Below are 20,419 nucleotides of genomic sequence, written 5' to 3'. Positions count from 1 at the left end.
GACCAGTGCACTATCAATTTATACAGAAAGTAAAAAAGGCTATTCGTTTTTCTACTAATAGTTTAAATCCAAATCAGTGATCCATAGGGCCTGACAAGTTAGTAAAGCTCACATTGATTTCAGGCTCTGCAGTTCCCAAATGTTACGCATGGAGCAGCTTCAGATTTGATCTTTAGGGCCAGGATTCAGCGAAGCGACTTTAAGCATGTAGTTAAGCACCCTTGACTTCAATGGGATTTAAGCGCTTAAAGAGAAGCACTTTCTTAAGTGTGCTGCAGAACTAGGGCCCATGTAAATTATTTGAATGCTTACTTAAAGGGAGATACAACTAGTGATTTAAAAAAAAATTTTTTTTGGATCATTCATAGCATCTTTCTCCAGCTGATTATGAGGGTGGCTTTTCTCTTGGGTGGCTGGAATAGGCACCTGCCCCACACAGGAGAGGAGGCAGATCTTGTCAGCATGGCTGCGTCCTCAGCTCTGGCATAAAGACTGCACACACATAGGAAAGTGAATCACACAAGGCTCACAGCCTCTTCCACTCTGCTATTCAGTAAAACACAGGGGCTTACTGGCTAATAGCTATCACAGCAACTGGCAGTAAATATTCTTCATGCCCAAGCATGTTTTAATATAGCTCTAATCCTTTGCCAACAGAGACTCAGTTGGGGGATAGCTTAAAACACTGGAACAGATTACAGTATCTACAAACCCCGACAAAATCATTGTGTCCCTCCAGGATTAACATTGCATCTAGCACCATCCTGCCCAGCTACTGTAACCTAACAGCCAACTAATTATAGTTGTAACTGGAGACAGGGCCACATCTCTGCAGTAAACAGTGTTATTGTAGCCACTAATCCTTCATTGGACCAACTTCTCTCAATGAGAGAGACAAGCTTTCGAGTTTACACAGAGCTCTGCTTTAGGTCTGGGTGTCACAGCTAAATACAAGGTGGAACAGATTGTTTAATACAAGTAGTTATCACGTATTTCAAGGGACCGTTCAAGGTGAAGCATCACATTAACACCCCTCCAGTCACAGGGAGGAAGGAGGGGAGAAGCAGCTGGGGCGGGAGGGGGTTGTTAGTGGGTTATAGATTGTTGTAATAAGCCATAAATCCAGTGTCTCTGTTCAATTCCTGATTTCTAATGTCTAGTAGAGTAATGAATGTAAGCTCCCAGGCTTGTCTTTTGAAAGTGTTGTGCAGGTTTCCTTTGAGGATGAGGACTGAGAGGTCAGATATAGAGTGATCACTTTGTGAGAAGTGTTCCCCCCCAGGTGATGTGGTGTTTTTGTCTGTTATGATTTTCCTGTGTGAGTTCATTCGAGAGCATAGTGATTGTCTGGTTTCACCCACATAGTTGTTGTTTGGGGCATTTAGTGAACTGGATGAGGTACGCCACATATTGTGATAGGCATGTGTAGGATCCAGGGATTTTGAAAGATGTGTTAGGGTGTGAGGGGGGAGTTCTGATCATTGTAGCGGTGGAGGTATGTCTGCAGGTTTTGCATCTGTTGTTCTGGCAGAGTCTGGTGCCTCTTTGACTTGGTGTGTCCTGCTCTGTGGGGAGTTTGCGTCTGTTGATGCGGTTGGTGTCTGAATGCCAGAAGAGGGGGTTCAGGAAAGATTTCTTTTCAGGATGGGGTCCCATCAAGTATAGGTTGTAGTTGTTTGATGATACCCTGTATCATATGGATTCCAGTGTGGGGTGGTAGGTGACAACTAGGGGTGTGTGGTCAGAGGGGATTTTAATTCTGTATGGAAGCAGGTTCTCTCGGGGTATTTGGGCGGCCCATTCCATGATGCAATTTACTTCTCTGGTGGAGTGTCCTTGTTTGAAAGTGGTTTTGAGTGTGTTTAAGGTGTGCATCCTGGACTTTCTCCTCAGAGCATATTCTGTGGTATCTGAGTGCCTGTGTGTAGATAACAGATTTCTTGGTGTGTTTGGCATGGTTACTGGATCTGTGAAAGTGGGCGTTGTGATCTGTGGACTTCTTGTGTATAGCTGTCTGCTGGGTTCCATTGCTGAAGCTGATCCTGGTGTCCTAGAAGTTGATGCTGGTGTGTGTGTGTTCCAGGGAGAGTTTAATGGACAGGTGGTGGTGGTTGAAGTCGTGGCGGAAATCTGTGAGGGAGTTCAAGTCATCTGGCCAAGGGATGAAAATATCATCAATGTATCTCAGATGTATCATTGCTTTCATGGTGCATTTGTCTCTGCAGTAGGGATGTAAATATAGTTTTAAAAGTTAACCATTTAAATGATGGGAGTGTGATGGGTTGGGTCACAGAGACCCCCTTGGGACTGTCACCTGATGTGCTGAGACTACCTCTGAGCCCGTTTTCTCTGCCAGTTTGGGACTTCAGAACCCTGCCTGGTTGAGCCAGACATGCCAGCCTGCTGCAACACAGACCCAGGTCTGGTCCACGCCCCCAAAGCTGCAGACTTAACTGAAAACGGCTTCGAAAGTGCTCCTGTCTCTAGCACCCAGACACCCAGTTCCCAATGGGATCCAAACCTCAAATAAATCTGTTTTATTTTGTATAAAGCTTATACAGGGTAAACTCATAAATTGTCCGCCCTCTATAACACTGATAGAGAGATATGCACAGCTGTTTGCTCCCCCAGGTATTCATTACTTACTCTGCGTCAATTAATAAGCAAAAGTGATTTTATGAAGTATAAAAAGTTGGATTTAAGTGGTTCCAAGTAATAACAGACAGAACAAAGTAAATTACAAGCAAAATAAAACAAAAACATGCAAGTCTAAGCCTAATACATTAAGAAACTGATTACAGATAAAATCTCACTCTCAGAGATGTTCCAATAAGCACCTTCCACACACTAGACTCCTTTCTAGTCTGGGCCCAATCCTTTCCCCTGGTACACTCCTTGTTCCGGCTCAGGTGGTAGCTAGGGGATTTCTCATATCTGCTTCCCCCTTTGTTCTGTTCCACCCCCTTATATACCTTTGGCACTGCCACAAGGTGGGAATCTTTTGTCTCTTTGGGTCCCCACCCCTCCTTCTAAATGGAAAAGCACCAGGTTTAAGATGGATTCCAGTACAAGGTAACATGGTGTCATGTCCTGTGAGATCCCAACCCTTCATTGCTCCCAGCCTGACTCACAGGAAGGCCTGCAAGTAAACAGAGCCATCTACAGTCAATTGTCCTAGTTGATGGGAGCCATCAAGATTCCAAACCACCATTAATGGCCCACACTTTGCATAACTGCAATAGGACCTCAGAGTTATATTTTATATTCCTAGTTTCAGATACAAGAATGATACATTCATACAAATTGGATGACCACACTCAGTAGATTATAAGATTTGTAATGATATCTTACAAGAGACCTTTTGCATGAAGCATATTCTAGTTACATTATATTTCACACTCATTAGCATATTTTCATAAAATCATATGGAGTGCATCATCACACATACTACCTATTTTCAAATCATTAGAAGTAGCACTCTCTTTGGGATTTTGTTTAGTGTTCTTGTACGAAATTTGTAATCTTAGCTCAGGAAACTAAGGAAATTCCCAGACAAAAAAACACAGTAAGATGGATTTAAGGTTGAGCACATACCAGTAATTTCAGGCTAAAAAAAAATTACAGCAATATAGTAACTATCCCCAAACCAAGCATGATAAAGACAGGAAATCCATTGTTAAGGAAATCCAGACATGTTAAGGTAAGAAAATGCAGAGTTCAGGAATTCACAGAATCTTCCTTGTGGTTAAATGCATCACATGGTTAAATGAAAAGGTGTATCAAGAGCACAAGTTCCATGGAAGAATGTACATGGGCTTCCTTCCTTAGGGTTCAATCCAATGCTCATTTAAGTCAATGTAAAGTCTTTCCATTGAATTCTGTGGTTGTGGGTTGTGCCTGAAAGGGAAAGCTACTGTACACTGTTATGAGCTGGGAGAAACGTTGTTATGGGTTGAGTTAAAGCCTCACTGAGATTGGTAGATGTGAACTCGCCTTCAGTTAACATGACTGTAAGCATAGGCCCCACCTAAGACAAAAGGTATGTGTGGCCCAGGAGCATGGGCAGCATATCAACCACCGACTGGGGAAGGCTAGCCCCCAGCCCCAGCCCTTCTGCCCGAGGCCCTGCCAAGCCCCGAGCTCGGGAGCCCCAGGAAGACAGGCGGCGCTTGGCCCCAGCCTCTCCAGCTCTGGAGTGCCGGGAAGATGGGCAGCACACAGCCCCATCTCCAAAGCCCTGGGGAGGCTGCTGGACTCGGAGCCGGGAGGACTGGAGCTGCAGCCGCACACAGGGAGCATCACAGCAGGGGGTGGGGTCACGCCTGGCTGTTTGGGGAGGCAATGCCTCCCCCTGCCTATGCAACCTGCTGCTTGTGCTCAGGAGTTTCTGGCTGAGTGTTGTTTTGGGTGTGGGAAGAGATCTTACAGAAATGGAAGTCAGACAAGAACAGACACCTGAAAACAAGGGGGCTGTCCCTAGAAGAAACTTGAGAAGGAGGTTTTGAGGTCGGGGGGAAGGGTACAAGAGTGCTCTTGCTGCTGGGAGCGAAAGAAGCTGTTTCCTTTTCCTTGATTCCCTCTGTGTTCAGAAACAGAAACGTTGTACATTCTTTGTAAATAAACCAAACTGTATCAAAGACAATATCAGTCTCCATCAATTTCCACTCCTGCCTGGAGTACCCAGAGGGCCCCAAACCTTGACTGGCTGCTCAGGTTGAAAAGGACCAACAATACCATTCTGGCCATGCCTGCAGTAAAAAAAGGGCGAGGGAATCCTTCAATAGGATGCCTTTTCTATCGTTTGCATTGGCAATCACATTTAGTCTGCAAATGGGATTACCCATAAATAGATGTGCAGTGATCACTTGATTGGGTCAGCAGTATAGACTGACTTTGGGACCTGTAGCTCTGAAACCTAGGCAGGGCTGTACCATTTGAACTAAAGGATGGAATTTGTAAAAGAACCTACAAACTTAGGAGCACAAGCACAGTTGAAAGTCAATGGAACTTGTGCTCCTAACTTCCTAAGGCTCTTTTGAAAATCCCACTTGCAGCCTCTTACATTGCGGACAGTAGCAGGTGCCTATCCTCCCTGCCTCAGCCTCAAAGGGGGAAACGTAATGCACTCTGCAGTTGTGCTACAGAGCTATTCATATTTTCCTTTCAAACCTTCTGAGGGGGGCTTTCTTTCACAGTACCTGGCCCAGGTGTTTTCATCACCGTCAGCCCCAGCACCACCGGCTGTTGCGGTGAACTCCTTTGAGTGAACAGCAGACCACTATAACCAGGTGAGCTTTGCCACGCTTCCTCAGCAATGTACCTCAAACCTGTGCCAGGTAACAGCCCTGGCTAAGAAAGTGGTTTAGCTCCTCACCAATTCATCCTGTGGCTTCTCCGCTGAGACTGACGACAACGGTGGGGTGGTCTTTGAAATATTGACCCCTGTCTCGGGCCACTGGAAACTGAACGGCAACCACCAACTCCCTTCGCTTAGAGAAGCAAATGGGCATCCCCAGCAATGCCAGCTTCTAATCACCGCTGGCCCAGGCTAGATTCAAACTGGTGGTGGCTTGATGAGGAAAAAGTCTATAACTCATCACCAAGCCCTGAGCCACCCAGCCCTACACACTCCATGGTTAAATAAAAAGGGGAGGATATTGTTATTGATTGTGTTAGTCACAAAAGCATGAAACTAGGAGGACTGGCTGGAACCGGGCATAGCCTACTATGCAGTGTGCAAGCTTCCTCTGTGTACCTCATTCCTCACCTGCAACCCCTTGACTATTACTGCTCCAGCTCTGGGTCGCTGAGATGTATTAGTCTGATATGGAAAAGGGAACAAAGGTGTGATTATCCCAGCAAAGTTGTGTGGGTTATTTATTGAGCCATCTACTGTTGATTGTTGAGACACAAACAAAAGCTCTAGATCAACAAACATTTTCCTTGTCAACGGATACTTTGTGCCATATCCTGCCAGTTTTGTACTTGAGATGCAATCTTAGTCCCTCTTGGATAACTTGAAACCACCCAGTCCAGGTAAAAAGCAAAATCACACCCAGCCTCTTTGCAATAGAATACCACCATACCAATACCCCAGCAAAGGGCCCATAGCAGAAGAAGGTGCTATTTGTGGTACACAATGCAACAACATATAAGCTCCTTTAGGTCAGTGGTTCTCAACCAGGGGCCAGGGGCCCCCTGGGGGCCCATGAGCAGGTGTTGGAGGCCACCAAGCAGGGCGAGCACCGTAGAAAGCCGAAGCCCCATTGCATTGGGCTGAAGCCCAGGGCCCTGAGCCTTGCCCCCCAGGGCTGAGGCTGAAGCCTGAATAACTTCATGGGAGCCCCCGTGGCGTGGGGCCCTGGGCAATTGCCCTGCTTGCTACCCGCTAACGCCGGCCCTGGCTTTTATATGCAGAAAACCAGTTGTTGTGGCCCAGGTGGGCTGTGGAGTTTTCATAGCACGTTGTGGACAAGGGGGGTCACAAAGAAAAAGTCTGGGAACCCCTGTTTTAGGTTCCCACTGAACATAAAATATAACACAGGGATAGTACCAAAAGATTTGGCTTCTGCCTGCCTTGTTCTGCAGGAGGTCACGATGAGAACAATTTACACAGAATCTCACATTCTGGGAAAGGGCCAGCTGGATCATTTAGCTTTTCCTTTGCCCTAGCCCAGAATTATCCTCCAGAGCAGGGGTTCTCAGGAGGAATTTTTGGGTGGCCTCAGAGTGCGACCACCAACTCTTGCTTGTGGCTGCTCTCACACTTTTCCCTAAAACACTCAAGTAGCTTTGGGAAAAACAAATAAATATGCACATATACACGTCCAAATCCTTGTAATGTATTTATTGCCAGCTAGTAAGTCTGTTGTGAAAAGTGATATTAACAAACATACAAATATCTCTTTTCACAGCAGACTTATGCAGCCCAGCCAAGCCCTGGGGACAAATTAAGTGCTGGATGGGGGGTTGAGGGAAGGAGCGGGGGCCTGGGGCAATGGGGATTGGTGGATGGGAGGCTGGGGGAGGCAGTGGGGCGCTGGAACCTGAAGCTGCGCACCTGGACTCTGCGGCCTGCCACTACACAGCCAGAGCCCGGAGCTGGAGCCTGAAGCCCCTTGGCCAGAACCTGCCGCTCCACTACTCCAGAGCTAAAGCCCAAAGCCTGAGCCCCACGGCCCCTGGGAAGGTGGGGAATTCACTTGCTTCCTGTTCCTACAGCACTGTGCCCCAGGTGTCTCCAGACGGTGGCAAAGCCCAACCCCTGCTGGCCGTCCCAGCAATCAGTGCCAACACGGTGCATCCACGAGCAACGGGCAGGGGGAGGGGCCCTATTTTGCCCTCCCCCAATCACAGCCCAGCAGGCTGTGGCTGCAAGAAAAGCCCTTGGTGGCTGCATTTGAGAAATGCTGCTCTAGAGACATCTGTTTTGCTCAGTCTGCTTAACACCCTGCTATTGTTGCTTTCGTGGCCTTTCCTGTAACCTATAGCCCATTGCAACAGGCTAACTCTTTGCCTGAAACACACACTTTAGCAGGTGTTGATCCTGCAGGGAAAGGTTCAGTGGGTTTACACTCACTGGTGCACCTGGTTAGTTACCTCCCTCAGCTATAAGCGAGGCATGGGAAGTCCTCAGAATATATACCCTGGGATAGACCGCTCCAGAGGGAAAGAATTGCCAAGCTTGGGGAGAAGACACAGGCACTGTTTTCTTGTAGGATTGCGGCAACTCCTCACTTAAAGTCAGGTTTCAGAGTAGCAGCCAGGTTCGTCTGTATCCGCAAAAAGAAAAGGAGGACTTGTGGCACCTTAGAGACTAACAGATTTATCTGAGCATAAGCTTTCGTGAGCTACAGCTCACTTCATCAGATGCATCCGATGAAGTGAGCTGTAGCTCACGAAAGCTTATGCTCAAATAAATTTGTTAGTCTCTAAGGTGCCACAAGTCCTCCTTTTCTTTTCACTTAAAGTCGTCCCAGTTAACGTTGTTTTGTTGCTGATCAACTAAGGAACATGCTCGTTTAAAATTCCACAGTTATCCCTTATGACGTTGTTTGGCAGCCACCTGCTTTGTCCTCTGCTTGCAGGAAGAGCAGCCCGTTGGAGCTAGCTGGGCGGGGCTTGGAACGAGGGTGGGCCGGCAGCCCCCCATCAGCTCCCCTAAATTCCCTGTGCAGCAGCTGCCCAGCAGGCTATCAATTGCCAGCAGTTCAGCTGTCCCCCCCCCCACTGCCATGTGCTGCTCCCGCCCTCTGCCTTGGAGCTGCTCCCGGGAGCCTCCTGCTTGCTGGGGGTGGTGGGGGGAGGGGTTTTTGCTAATGTCAGGGTGTCCCCCTCCTCCCTGCTTCTGCCCCCCCACTCCTTTATTCCATCAGGCCATCTCCACAGAGCAGGGGGGACACGACAGGGCTCAGGACAGAGGGAGCTTGCTGGCAGCAGCTGCTGTCTCAACTTGCTGATCTACTTAAAAGGGCAATGTACTTAGAGTGGGGTGAGCGTACTTAAAGGGGCAATGCGCATCTCTCTCTCACACACACACAGGGTGTGTGTCTCTGTCTCTCTTTCCCATACTGTGTCTCCTCCCTCCATTTGTGCTGCCTTGTAGAGTGTGAGGATACATTAACAACGAGTTAACCCTTGAGTGCTAGTTCATCATTTAGCAGTAAGGCGTTCCCTGGGAAATAGCCCACCCTCTTCAACCCTCTGACTTCACCACCTCAGCCAAGAGTCACAATCATCATCGCTGTGTACAGTATTAAATTGTTTAAAACTTATACTGTGTATGTGTGTGTGTGTGTGTATATAGTCCTTTGTCTGGTGAAAAAAATTTCCCTGGAACCTAACCCCACCATTTACATGAATTCTTATGTGAAAATTGGATTCACTTAACATCGTTTCGCTTAAAGTAGCATTTTTCAGGAACATAACTACAACGTTAAGCAAGGAGTTACTGTATTTTGAAATTGGCTTTTGTTTAACAAACTAGCCCCTAGAAGGCAGAGGCCTGTATGTGGCTGTGCATTGCATCAGCACTTCCAGTTAGACTCTGTTTCTGCAGAAACTAAGCTAGTCATGGAGTGACATTTCTAGCTCTTATGGTTGCAGAGAAAAAAAACATCTCTCCCAGTGCCAGAGCCTTCAGCACATCAGAGGAATCCCACTTCAGATAGCTACCTCTATGCAATTTAAGTATCGCTGGTAAAAACGCTCTTCCGATCATTGTAAAGCAGCAGCCAGTTTCTCTGAGTAGAGCATTCCTACTCCCTGAGATATGGGGCCAGATTCTCAGCTGGTGGAAACTTACATAGTTACATGAACGGCAATAGTACTAAGCTGATTTACATCAGCTGAGGATTTGTCCCACGGCTCCCAAGACTGCTGCCTGGAATCGGTCTACTGATGCAGTTAATTTCAGAAGTCTTTGTACTGTTCAGATGGTGAGAGTAAGGCCATTTAAGATGCCATGAGCCCCCAGGGACATCAGCCCCAGGAGGCAAGTTAACAATCAAGGTTTTTGAAGCTGTTGTCATTTCATAGCGGGGGGGGGGGGGGGGGGGAGGAAGTCGTGTTTTAATACCGGTTCAGAGTCAAATCAGAGTGACTAACTCAATGGAATCTGTCTGTTCTGCATCTGGAGTGTTGGTCAGGGATGTCAAACAAGAGAATTACTAGCTCAATGGCTCTTTAGCTCAGTTATTTGGAAGCTTACTTTGCCTGTCCATGGGTCTTTCTGGAGTTCCAGCCCCTTGGGAGACACTATCATGTTCCACTAGGTGGCAAGACTGGTTGGCCAGTCCATTAATTCCACTTGGCCATATCAGCCTCTTCCCTTTAGCAAGAGATCCCTTGCATGATAGCTGCAGCGGAAATAATACAATAATATACTGTAATAATACTCTCAGCTAGTGGCCAAAAAACCAGAACCCCAGCACAGTTCTTAGGCCAGTTCCCTCCAAAGGCTTGGAGCAGGATGCAGAGTTGTCTTGGCTTCCCAGACTTTGCCAGACTTGGGGACTTCCACAGCCGCAGCTGACAAAGCCCCCTGCCAGCTGGCGCTGTCTCTTGCCTGGGGAAGAGTTAAAGGGCACTCTAAAGAACTCAGACATGTTAGCATTTGGCCTCCCACCTTCTCCCTAGAGCAGCGAGGATGGAAATGAGGAGATTGCAGGAGTCCATGGATAAGGGGACCAGGATGGGGCTCCCCCAAAATAAAAGGGAATGGGGCTGATGGGATCCTGGCTTCAGGCAGATGGCGTGCAACCCTGACTGTCAGCAGGGGCCACATTTTTGGGATAGCCTCTGGGTTATTTGTGCTGTAGATTCCTCTCCTAAGGCAGGAGGCAAGGATTTTGGCATAACTTTACCCAGAAGAGTGTAGGGTTGAGGTTTCATTAGCGGTGGCCACTAGAGGGCTCTGATTCAGGCTGGAGCGAACCGCAGACTGCATCCACTAGGTGCTGAGGCAGATACTCCTGGTGAACTGTGAGGCCTTGTGCAGAGTGTCAGTTCCCTCCCCAAACGGCACCAGACCTGCTCACCTGCTGTGAGTGCTCCCACAGCAGGGCGCTGAGCCAGGCATTGAATGCAGCACGGCTGCAGTGGGATCTGCGCCAGGAACCAGCCACATGGGGAAGCAGGTTGGGAGAGGGGTTGCTGCGACCGACCAGGGATGAGCCCCACTGGGGTTCCTCCTGAGGGGTGTAGGCAGGAAAGGAAGACGAGTCCTAGTCACAATCCAGGGAGGCAGGGGAAAGATGGGGGAGAGGGGGAGGCTGTGCTGTGTGTCACCACATCTGGGCAGATGTTTTAGAAGGACCGGGCTTGGAGTGTTTTCTGCCAATCTTAGCTGTTGCTTGCTAATTCCTTACTGAGGCCACGTCCAGAGGGATGCTCCTTAATGTTCAGCATGATTTTGTTGGAATATTTGTGCTTCACAGAAGTCTTTTAAAAAAATCAGCAACTTGAGCCTGCTTTTCAGAGGTGCAGCACTCCCCTCGCCCTCAGCTGCCGTGGTGAGTACCCAGCCCTCTTCAGATGCAGGTGTGGCAAATCAGGCACCCAAAATCTGCTGTCATTCAGGACAACTTGGCTAGCTACGCTTAGTGAGTGGCTAGAGGAGCCTATTTCATCGCAACACCAAAACCTTAACTCTGAGCCAACGTGAACATCTTTCTGATGATCTTGCCCCATATTTAATAGGCATCAAATCCAGGCGCTAACCCCTCCTTGTACATAGAATTTAAGAGCAGAAGAGACCACTATGATCATACCTTGTTTGACCTCCTGTATAACGCAGGCCAAAGTGATTCTCACAATGCAGGGAATTCTTCCCTGCTATGTAAGTGGACAACACTGTGCCCAGCAACCGGTGGTTGAACTAGATCATCTCTGTTAGAAAGACATCCAGCCTCGACTGACTGACTCCATGTCCTGGAGGCTCCACCGCAGGCCGTGGCAAGATTAGCCAGTTGTTCATTACCCTCCATGTAAAAAAGCTGCATCTTATTTCAAAATACATTTTGTTCTCATTTCCATTGCCAGCCGCTCCATTTGCTGGTTAGATTAAAAAGCCAGTTCTATAATTTATCTCCTCCCCACATAGACATTTGCAGACCACCATCAAGTCACCGCTTAACCTTCTTTTTGTTATAATGATTCTCTCATAATAAACAATGTTTCCCAGATCTGGAATAATGTTTGTAGTTCTTTTCTGAATCCATTCCAGTTTCTCATTATCCTTTGAAGTGTGGACACCCGAAGCGGACCCAGCATTCCAAGAATGGTCTCATCAAAGCCATGCCCAGCGGGAACAGCATCGCCCTACGCCTACTTGACATTCCCCTGCTTCTACACCAAGGATCACGTTATTCCTTTCTGCCATAGCATCTCACTGGTGACTCGTGTGCAGTTGCTTATCTACCATAGCACTTAAGTCCTTTTTCAGAGTCATTGCTTTTCAGAATACAGCCCTCCTACCCTGTAAAAGTGCCCTACATTCTTCATTTCCATTTGGGGATAAAGGGACTCTTAGCTGCTAACTTGATAGCCCCTAACTTACTGACTTATGCCCCAGACTGGGCAGGTGAGGAGGTAACTCCCATGGAGGGTGGCTCCACAATTGACTGGTGGGTCTCTGCTATACCCTCCCACATAGTACTTGGGGTGACTGCAAAGTCTTACAAACTCCTTCTTTAATAGATGCTATGGGGTGCTGAGCACTTTTGAATGGCTGGGCTCAGCTATGTGTGCTGAGAAAGGAGACAGCAGCAGGTGACTGTGACAGACCAGGGTGTTATGCTTAGTGGTTTGGTATTTTTGTGGTGTTTATAAGGTGAACCTTAAATCCCACTTTTTCTTCCCAGGCATCCATACTGGTATTTTTTTAAAGGTTTTAAGAGTTGGCTAGTATTTTTATTATATTATTTTATGAGGATTACTGGATTACGGATAGGAATTTATGATTGGTTCGCGGGGAGTGGATTATTCCTTAAATATTGGTTTGTAAGGAGGGCTGCATTTTTTTTATGATTGCTTTAATAATCTGGGCACTAAAAGTTCCCAGAAGCAGGTAAAGCCAGACCTTACACTGGAGTTTCATTTTCTGTAGATTAAGATTGTGGTAGTTAAGCGGCGCCTTGTGCTTAGGTTTTGGGATGTCCTTTTCTGTCTCCCTTTTTGTCCTTTGGTTTGACTTTTTTGTGCTGCCATTTATGGGCAGTTTTTTTTTTATTAGTTACATAATTTGAATTAACATAGGTGCTTTCTGGCTTGCTTTTGGATCCAAAGCCATTAGCAGCTTAGAGACTTTGTCTTAAAAGGGACACAATCAACTTTCACCAGAGTTTTGATTACTTTTCACTTTTAACTTTTGCTTCCAAAACACACAGCGGTCTGAAAAAGAAAACACAACCTATTGTGGCTCCCTTTGAAGCCCTAATAGGATTTTAATTAAGTAGTATGGTATGTTTTTGCATCTTTAACCCCTTTGACAATATACACTGCACATATTCTGGGGAAAATGCACATTTCTTCTATAATTTAACTTTTATAACATTAGCCATATTAATTTTTACATAAGGTGTAACTGTTTTTATGTACCCTTTTTGTGTGTGTGTGTTTTGTGTTTTTATGTACCCTTATTAAAGTGACAGTTTGATTACACAGAGCCACCTTAAGGTTCAGTGTGGGACACTATCTATCTTTTTTTTTTTTTTTTTTTTGCTATTTTGTTACCAAAAGACAAATCCAGATTTTTTCCCCAATTTTTTTGGTTTTGATTGCTTTGCTGCAGCTATGACTTTGGTCTTTTAAAAAGATATTGAACTTATAAAGCATTATGGTACCTGAAGGGTTAAATGCTAAATACCAAAGCCAAACAACACTAATTATTTGTGTCTGGCAAAAAGTGTTTTTTGGTTTTGCAACTTTGAATGAAAGATTCAAATGGATTTTAGAGGTATTATTTAAAAACAAAACCAATTTATTTTAAACCTACAAAACGAGTTTTACAAACCAGGAGTGTTGGTTTAGGTTCTAAACACTCCACATATTTACACAATATATTTATACACACATTATTTTTTTTCAGAGTAGCAGCCGTGTTAGTCTGTATCCGCAAAAAGAAAAGGAGGACTTGTGGCACCTTAGAGACTAACACATTTATTTGAGCATAAGCTTTCGTGAGCTACAGCTCACTTTATCGGATGCATTCAGTGGAAAACATCTGATGAAGTGAGCTGTAGCTCACGAAAGCTTATGCTCAAATAAATTTGTTAGTCTCTAAGGGGCCACAAGTACTCCTTTTCTTTTTTTTTTTAATATCCCTTACACTGCTTTAATTTTTACACAGCTGTACATAGACTACATTTGTATACATTTGGGGGCAGTTAAGTTTCAATAGAAACCCCGTATGTTCTTTTAGCGAATTTGACTAAATTGTTCATAGTCAAATGATTTAAATCAGATTGGTTTTTTTGCCTGGCTTATTTACAGACTTTTTTTTGGACAAGGGCCCATTTTCCCTTCAAAATGGCTGCAAAGAAACCAAGATTTTTTTTTATAACACTTTTTTTTAAATTTTTTTTTACAACTTTTAACTGCTTAAATTCTTTTAGCTTTTGCAGAGTAAACTTTTTTTTAATTATTTGCTTATTTTTTAAAATGACACCTTTATTAATTTAGATTTTACCATTTTAAGTATTGTTCCAGGGATTTGAAATCCCCAGGCCTGTACTTACTTTTGCCTCTATGCCCTCAGGGCTTCCAATCTGTTTTTTAATGTTTTTATTTGTTGCCTGCCTGCTTGTCTGGGCCCGATTCTGCTTTTTTTGCTGAACTGTTTCTTTTTATGGACACAGGCTTTGTTCCACTACCAATTTAGCAAGAAGGATGGGCTTTTTAACTAGCCCCCACCTCTTTTGGGCCCTTTTCTTCAACATTTCTTTTAAAATTGTGAAATCACCATAATACTACTTACAAAAAATACTACACTGCCCAAACTCCTATATCCTTCAGAGTTTGGTTTAACAGAGCAAGATCTGTTTAAAAGGAGTAATCTCTTGAACAAAGTATCATCTTTGGATTGGTTCCTTTTAAACATTTCCTACACAGGTGCTACCACTATTTGCCCACACATAGAAAATACCACCGGAACATATTTCTTTATGAATTTTTTTTACCTTTATAACTTTTCTGTGCCCACGCTTGTGCTGGGACTTACACAACACAAAAGTCTATACCCACTAAAAAAACCTTTGCCTGACAGAGCAGGAGGGGGAAACTTTAAGCCCCCTACCTTTTGGGCTTGATTTTGCTACAACTGAGGGTATATTCACCTATGCAATTTTCCCCCTACAGACGGGTAGGAGTAAGGACTCTAACCCTCCCTCTGATGGCCCGGCAGCTCTGTGACCGGGGGTGTATAGACCTAGACAATTTGTATATATCTTATTTGTATAGTTTTCCCCAACAGATGGGTCGGAGCGAGGACTCTAATCCTCCCCCTATTGCCCAGCTCTTCTACGATTGGGGATGTGCACACCTGAGTGATCGATCACTTTATACATATGGTATACCTTTTAGCAATATTTAGCAGTATTTTTAACAATCACAGTGCATGTCTTCCCCGTTTCGCAATTCTCCACCAAAAATGTTATACTTATAAGAAACACATGGGATCTTTTTCAGGGGAAAGGGTAATGTGCCGTGTTTATTGAAGATACAACAATTAGCATATGCATTCAATCACAGCACCCACCCACCCACACTGTCCTGCCAGTAGATGTTATAGTTTCCAGTCCAGAGTCTGGATCAACGTAGAGGCCAGCTAGATTGATCACCGGTAGGGAGGAGCTGGGTTCTGTCGGCTGCGATGCGATGCTCTGAGGAAGTCTTGGTAGGACGAACCCAAAGTTTCACGGCAAGGCACCATGTTTATATAGTGATCTTCCTTTATTGGGACCAATGAGTTTTGCACCGTTATGCTGTAATCAATTGTTGTTTGACAAGTGCTTGTTTTTTTAAATTGTCCTTCTTATTTTTTATCACAGCTATTTTGTCCCCATTGATAGGTGCCTGTTTTATATTTAGAGTCATTAATCTGCCCTCCTCTGACATTTTAATAGGAGTGTGTTGCAGCCTTCTGGCGCCCTATGTCCATTTCTGGTTCCTCCCTCATACATCTAGCTCAGCGATGGCCTTCATACTTATCTCTTAACACATACATTCCTTATTCACACACAAAACAGAATTAATTTACACAGAACATTTTGAACAGGGATATCAAATTGCACTGCACAGGAAAACAATCATGACATTCTTTTACTTATTTTAAAATGCTAAACCTACAACAAAATAGTGACCTTAAAACGTCTGTTACTGCCTTGAAATCAGCCCAGACACGGATTCCGGCTGATGCATCTTTACCAAATGGCTCATTAGCCCATTCCTTTCTGCTATTCAAAAAGGGTGGCTGGCAGGATATGATCAAATCATACACCAATACATTTAATACATGCTTTATTATCTCATTATTTTGTATTCTTTATTCTAAATCATACAAAATACAAACATAAAATCCTACTACTACAAGGGTACAATCCAGACTAATGAGCAGTTATGTCACCCCTGCCCTGCACGCTTGGGTGCCTTACAATGCCTTGCTGAAGTATCTCCCACCCGGGCTGCTCACAAACAGCCTTCCAGCATGCAAGCCACACCCTGAGTGTGTGTGTGTAACTGCAGCCTCCCAGTCACACTGAGCTCTCACCAGTCTGGGTTACACAGCAGGGTGACCTCAACCCACCCCCAGTCTTAGATATAGAATCATAGAATCACAGAATATCAGGGCTGGAAGGGACCTCAGGAGGTCATCTAGTCCAACCCCCTGCTCAAAGCAGGACCAATCCCCAATCAAATCATCCCAGCCAAGGCTTTGTCAAGCCTGACCTTAAAAACTTCCAAGGAAGGAGATTCTACCACCTCCCTAGGTAACGCATTCCAGTGTTTCACCACCCTCCTGGTGAAAAAGTTTTTCCTAATATCCAACCTAAACCTCCCCCACTGCAACTTGAGACCATTACTCCTTGTCCTGTCCTCTTCTACCACTGAGAATAGTCTAGAACCATCCTCTCTGGAACCACCTATCATATCAGGAATCGCCTCTGATAGTGTGGCTGATGTGATTAGGTCCTACGATGGTATCCCCTGAATAGATATGTAGACACAGTTGGCAACGGGCTTTGTTGCAAGGATAGGTTCCTGGGTTAGTGTTTTTGTTGTGTGGCATGTGGTTGCTGGTGAGTATTTGCTTCAGATTAGGGGGCTGTCTGTAAGCAAGGACTGCCCTGTCTCCCAAGATCTGTGAGAGTGATGGGTCGTCCTTCAGGATCACTTCTGCCTTCAGTGACTTTCTGAAGGCCTTCAGCACAGAGCAAGGCAATTGGAACAAGATTTAACCTCAATATAAAAGTGCATTTGCCACTGCAGTAGAAGTAGCAAAACAAAAATCACGAACTCTCCAGTTACTTTCATTCAACCTTCAGCTTTCTTCTAGCTATAAAATGCACTAAGGGCAACTGAATTAACTGGACAGGAAGTTCTACACAGACACAATGGGAGGGAAACCCTTGCCCAAAAGAACAATAAAAAAGGCCTGTTGCCCACAACAGAAGTAGTAAAGCTAAATGCTGACACAGTTTGACAGAGCAAGCCAGGTTTAATTAATTGCTAGGGATTCCATCCTCTGATTGCTCCACACTATGGTGCTCTGTGCACTACCTGACACTAGGTTGCTTAATGTTGGTTTGTTGTCGGACCACAGGCAATTGTAGTTGTTTGAGCAGCACACTCATTGGCTCTGCATAACTACCTGCGGTGTGTTTTTTTTGCACTGCCCTAACCCCAGCTGAACAAGAGCAAATGCAAACTGTAGTCTGCATTGCTTTACAATGGGGTCAGGCTAGTACAGAGCCGCACATAGTCAGTCAGTGCATAGTGTCACGCTGTCTGGAGTGGCTCACGACCGTGAGTGCCAACCTCAGGGCAGACTATCAAGAAACAGGGCATGAACCCCAGACTGACTGCACGTTACATATTTTGATTTTACCAACCAAGTAACAAATGTGAACTCCTCAGGCTCTGAGGGAACCACAGACAGTCCCCTTGTGTTACCTATCAGCTCTTGGGGAACCAGGGTGCAGTACCCAGCCTGTCTGACTCACGAAAGACCTCCCCTTCAACCCCCTCTGCTTTAACCAAAACCGATCAGAAGAAAGACTTACAAAAAGCAATGAAAAGGCAGTGGAAGACACACCTAAACCCCTCCGGACCAGGGTGACAAGATTAAGGAAACTCCCCTAGCCTCATTTGCATCAAAGATGGGACAGGGAGGCATCTCCATTAGCATACAGAATGGAGAACAGAGATTCCAAGGCAAGAACTGCACAGAACTCTGGCACCAGAAAAGCAGGGAAGCACTGCATGATGGGGGATCTCTGCTCCAGATGTTAATGAACCCACCCCTGCACACACCCAGCTCAGTAGTTATCAGACCAATTCTAGTAATAAATCCTTTATTGATATCCAAAATACTGAAGCTGCCTAATTGCATTGTGAGCTCCCTCGAAGGACCACCACCCATAGCCAGGAATGATCAGTTCCTATTGTCTAGCCTGAACAAAACAACTTTGGTATACTCTCTTGAGCCATCAGTTTACTCAAACAAATCTAGTGTTCTCCCTTGAACCATTGTTTTTTCCCTACAAAACCCCCTACCTACGGCTCAAGGAAGTGCTCTGATACCTGGATGCAAAATCTGCATCAGTTCCATTGGGACTTCATCTTCTCCTGACTGATCGTGCTGGAGGCTCTGCCTGTCTCCAGCACTCCGGACCCTCAGCTACCACCAGATTCAAGCTTCACGGAGTGGTGAGAAGCCAGCTCTCTTCCTCTCTCTCTCAGTATAGCCTTCTGACCCTGACTTGTGTGATCAGTTAGTTTTCTAAACTGACTTTTATAATCAAATTTGTTAGATTTAATATTATCACTGTTTTGTTTGTGTGGCTCCCCTATGGTTATTACGTGGCAATAAATAACTTTCATGGTTAAGCTGGTTGCTCTTCTCTCTCTTTCCCCCCCTCGTGGGTGCTTTTTGGCTTCCTCATTCACTCTGCAGCAACTCACCTCGTACCTAAAGATCCCTGCAGCGCCCAAAAATCTTGTGGGGTTTGCTCATCTAGTGGGTTAAGACCAGAACAATGGTAACATGAAAGTGGGGATAGGGACGCGCTGAACCTGGGGCATACGAGGGTGGCAGCTTGGAAGTGATGCTCAACCCGGCCTGCTCAGGCGGGCTCTATTCCGGTGCGTTGCCCATGGCATAGGAGGGTGACAGCATGGAGGTGCTGTTTGACCCAGCCTGCTGAGTCCAGGGACATAGAAGGGGTCAGCTTGGGAGTGCTGATTAACACGGTCCTCTCAGACACGCCCTGTTAATGTGTGTGTGTTTGTCTGATTCTGACTGTAGGGGATTTACAGTCTTAGCAAATGTTTTTATGGTTACCAAGGAAACATTTAAACATTACCTTACAACATGGGATACAGATATCATAAATAGGAAAAATACACGCAGCATCCTACGAGCATTCCATAAAGTCTAAATCTGTTCTTATGACTCTACTATCTATTTTAATAATACTTACACACAGGTGAGCCAGCCTGGTTTCCGGCTATGCATTTGTCAGTGTTCAGTGCTGCCTAGGGGCCTTGGCATGAGCTGGCATCCGGTCTGCATCATTGTTCCTTCTCAGATATAAACTTTATCATGCTCAAACTATAAACAGGTGCTGATTCAACCCTGAGGTAAACTTTCTTGCTAGAGCCTATGGTATTGCCAACTTCACAAACTGTTACAACTGAAACAAACTACTGATAACTGTTTAAGTTTCATGAACTGAAAATTATGTGAAATATCACAAAAATACAAGGGAGAAAATATTGAGTAAAGTAACAGAAAACAACTTAATTCACTAGCCTATCATCACTATGGGTCACAGCAAGAGCCCCAGCAGTGAACTTTTTGAGTCCCGCTAAAACAGGGGTTCTCAGGACAAATTTTTGATGGCCTCAGAGTGCAGCCACCAACTCTTACTGGTGGCCATGCTCACACTCTTCCCTAAAATACTTAATTAGCTTTAGGAAAAACAAATAAATATGCACATATACACGTCCAAATCAGCGTAATGTATTTATTGCTAGCTAGTAAGTCCATTGTGAAAAGTGATATTAACGAACATACAAATATCACTTTTCACAGAAGACTTAATCAGCCCTGGCAAGCCTGGGGGAAAATTAAGCCCTGGATGGGGGGCCAGGGGAGGCATCCAGGGGCTAGAGCCGGAGCCCAGGGCCTGCTGCCGCGCAGCTGGAGCCCGGGACTGGAGCCCAAAACCCTGTGACCAGAGCCCGCCACCCCACGGCTGAACCCCAAGGCCTGAGTCCCACGGCCCCTGGGAAGGTGGGGAACTCACTGGGTGCCTGCTCTTCCAGCGTTGTGCCTCAGGTGTCTCCCAAGGGGGGCAGGGCCCAACTCCTGCTGGCAGCCCCAGAAATCAACACCAAGGAGGGGCATCCAGGAGCAACAGGGAGGGGCCAGTACTTTGCCCCCAGCCCGGGAGGCTGTGACCACAAGAAAAATCCCTGGTGGCCGCATTTGAGAAACGCTACGCTAACACAATATGTACTGGAGCGTACAGAAATAATGGACAAACGCAATGAAGTTAATGCTCTGCTTAATCCGGATTGTCAACTACCGCCATTGTAGCCTCCTCCTGTGAGACTCATGATTCTTGTTTTTCTGAGAGCTCCCGCTCCTGGAAGCCCACGATTATACAGGTTTCAGAGTAACAGCCGTGTTAGTCTG

General features: G+C 45.6%; 1 protein-coding gene across 1 annotated transcript in view; it reads right to left on the bottom strand.

Annotated features, from left to right (window-relative positions):
- The window catches only part of LOC141987114 (E3 ubiquitin-protein ligase TRIM32-like), a 34,944-nt gene extending 14,586 nt beyond the window's left edge, over positions 1 to 20,358 (bottom strand). The window contains exons 1-2 of the mRNA XM_074952155.1: positions 20,028 to 20,358; positions 19,200 to 19,330 (exon numbers count right to left, since the gene is read on the bottom strand). Coding sequence (XP_074808256.1) covers positions 19,200 to 19,234 — 35 coding nt within the window. The 5' untranslated portion in view covers positions 19,235 to 19,330; positions 20,028 to 20,358. The remainder of the gene's footprint in view (positions 1 to 19,199; positions 19,331 to 20,027) is intronic.
- Positions 20,359 to 20,419: the final 61 nt, after the last annotated feature.

This window comes from Natator depressus, chromosome 5 (assembly GCF_965152275.1).
Source record: "Natator depressus isolate rNatDep1 chromosome 5, rNatDep2.hap1, whole genome shotgun sequence".
In the NCBI taxonomy this organism is placed as follows: Eukaryota; Metazoa; Chordata; order Testudines; family Cheloniidae; genus Natator; species Natator depressus.
The sequence above is the reverse complement of the archived record's forward strand: the minus strand, read 5'-3'. Positions and strand labels throughout refer to the sequence as shown.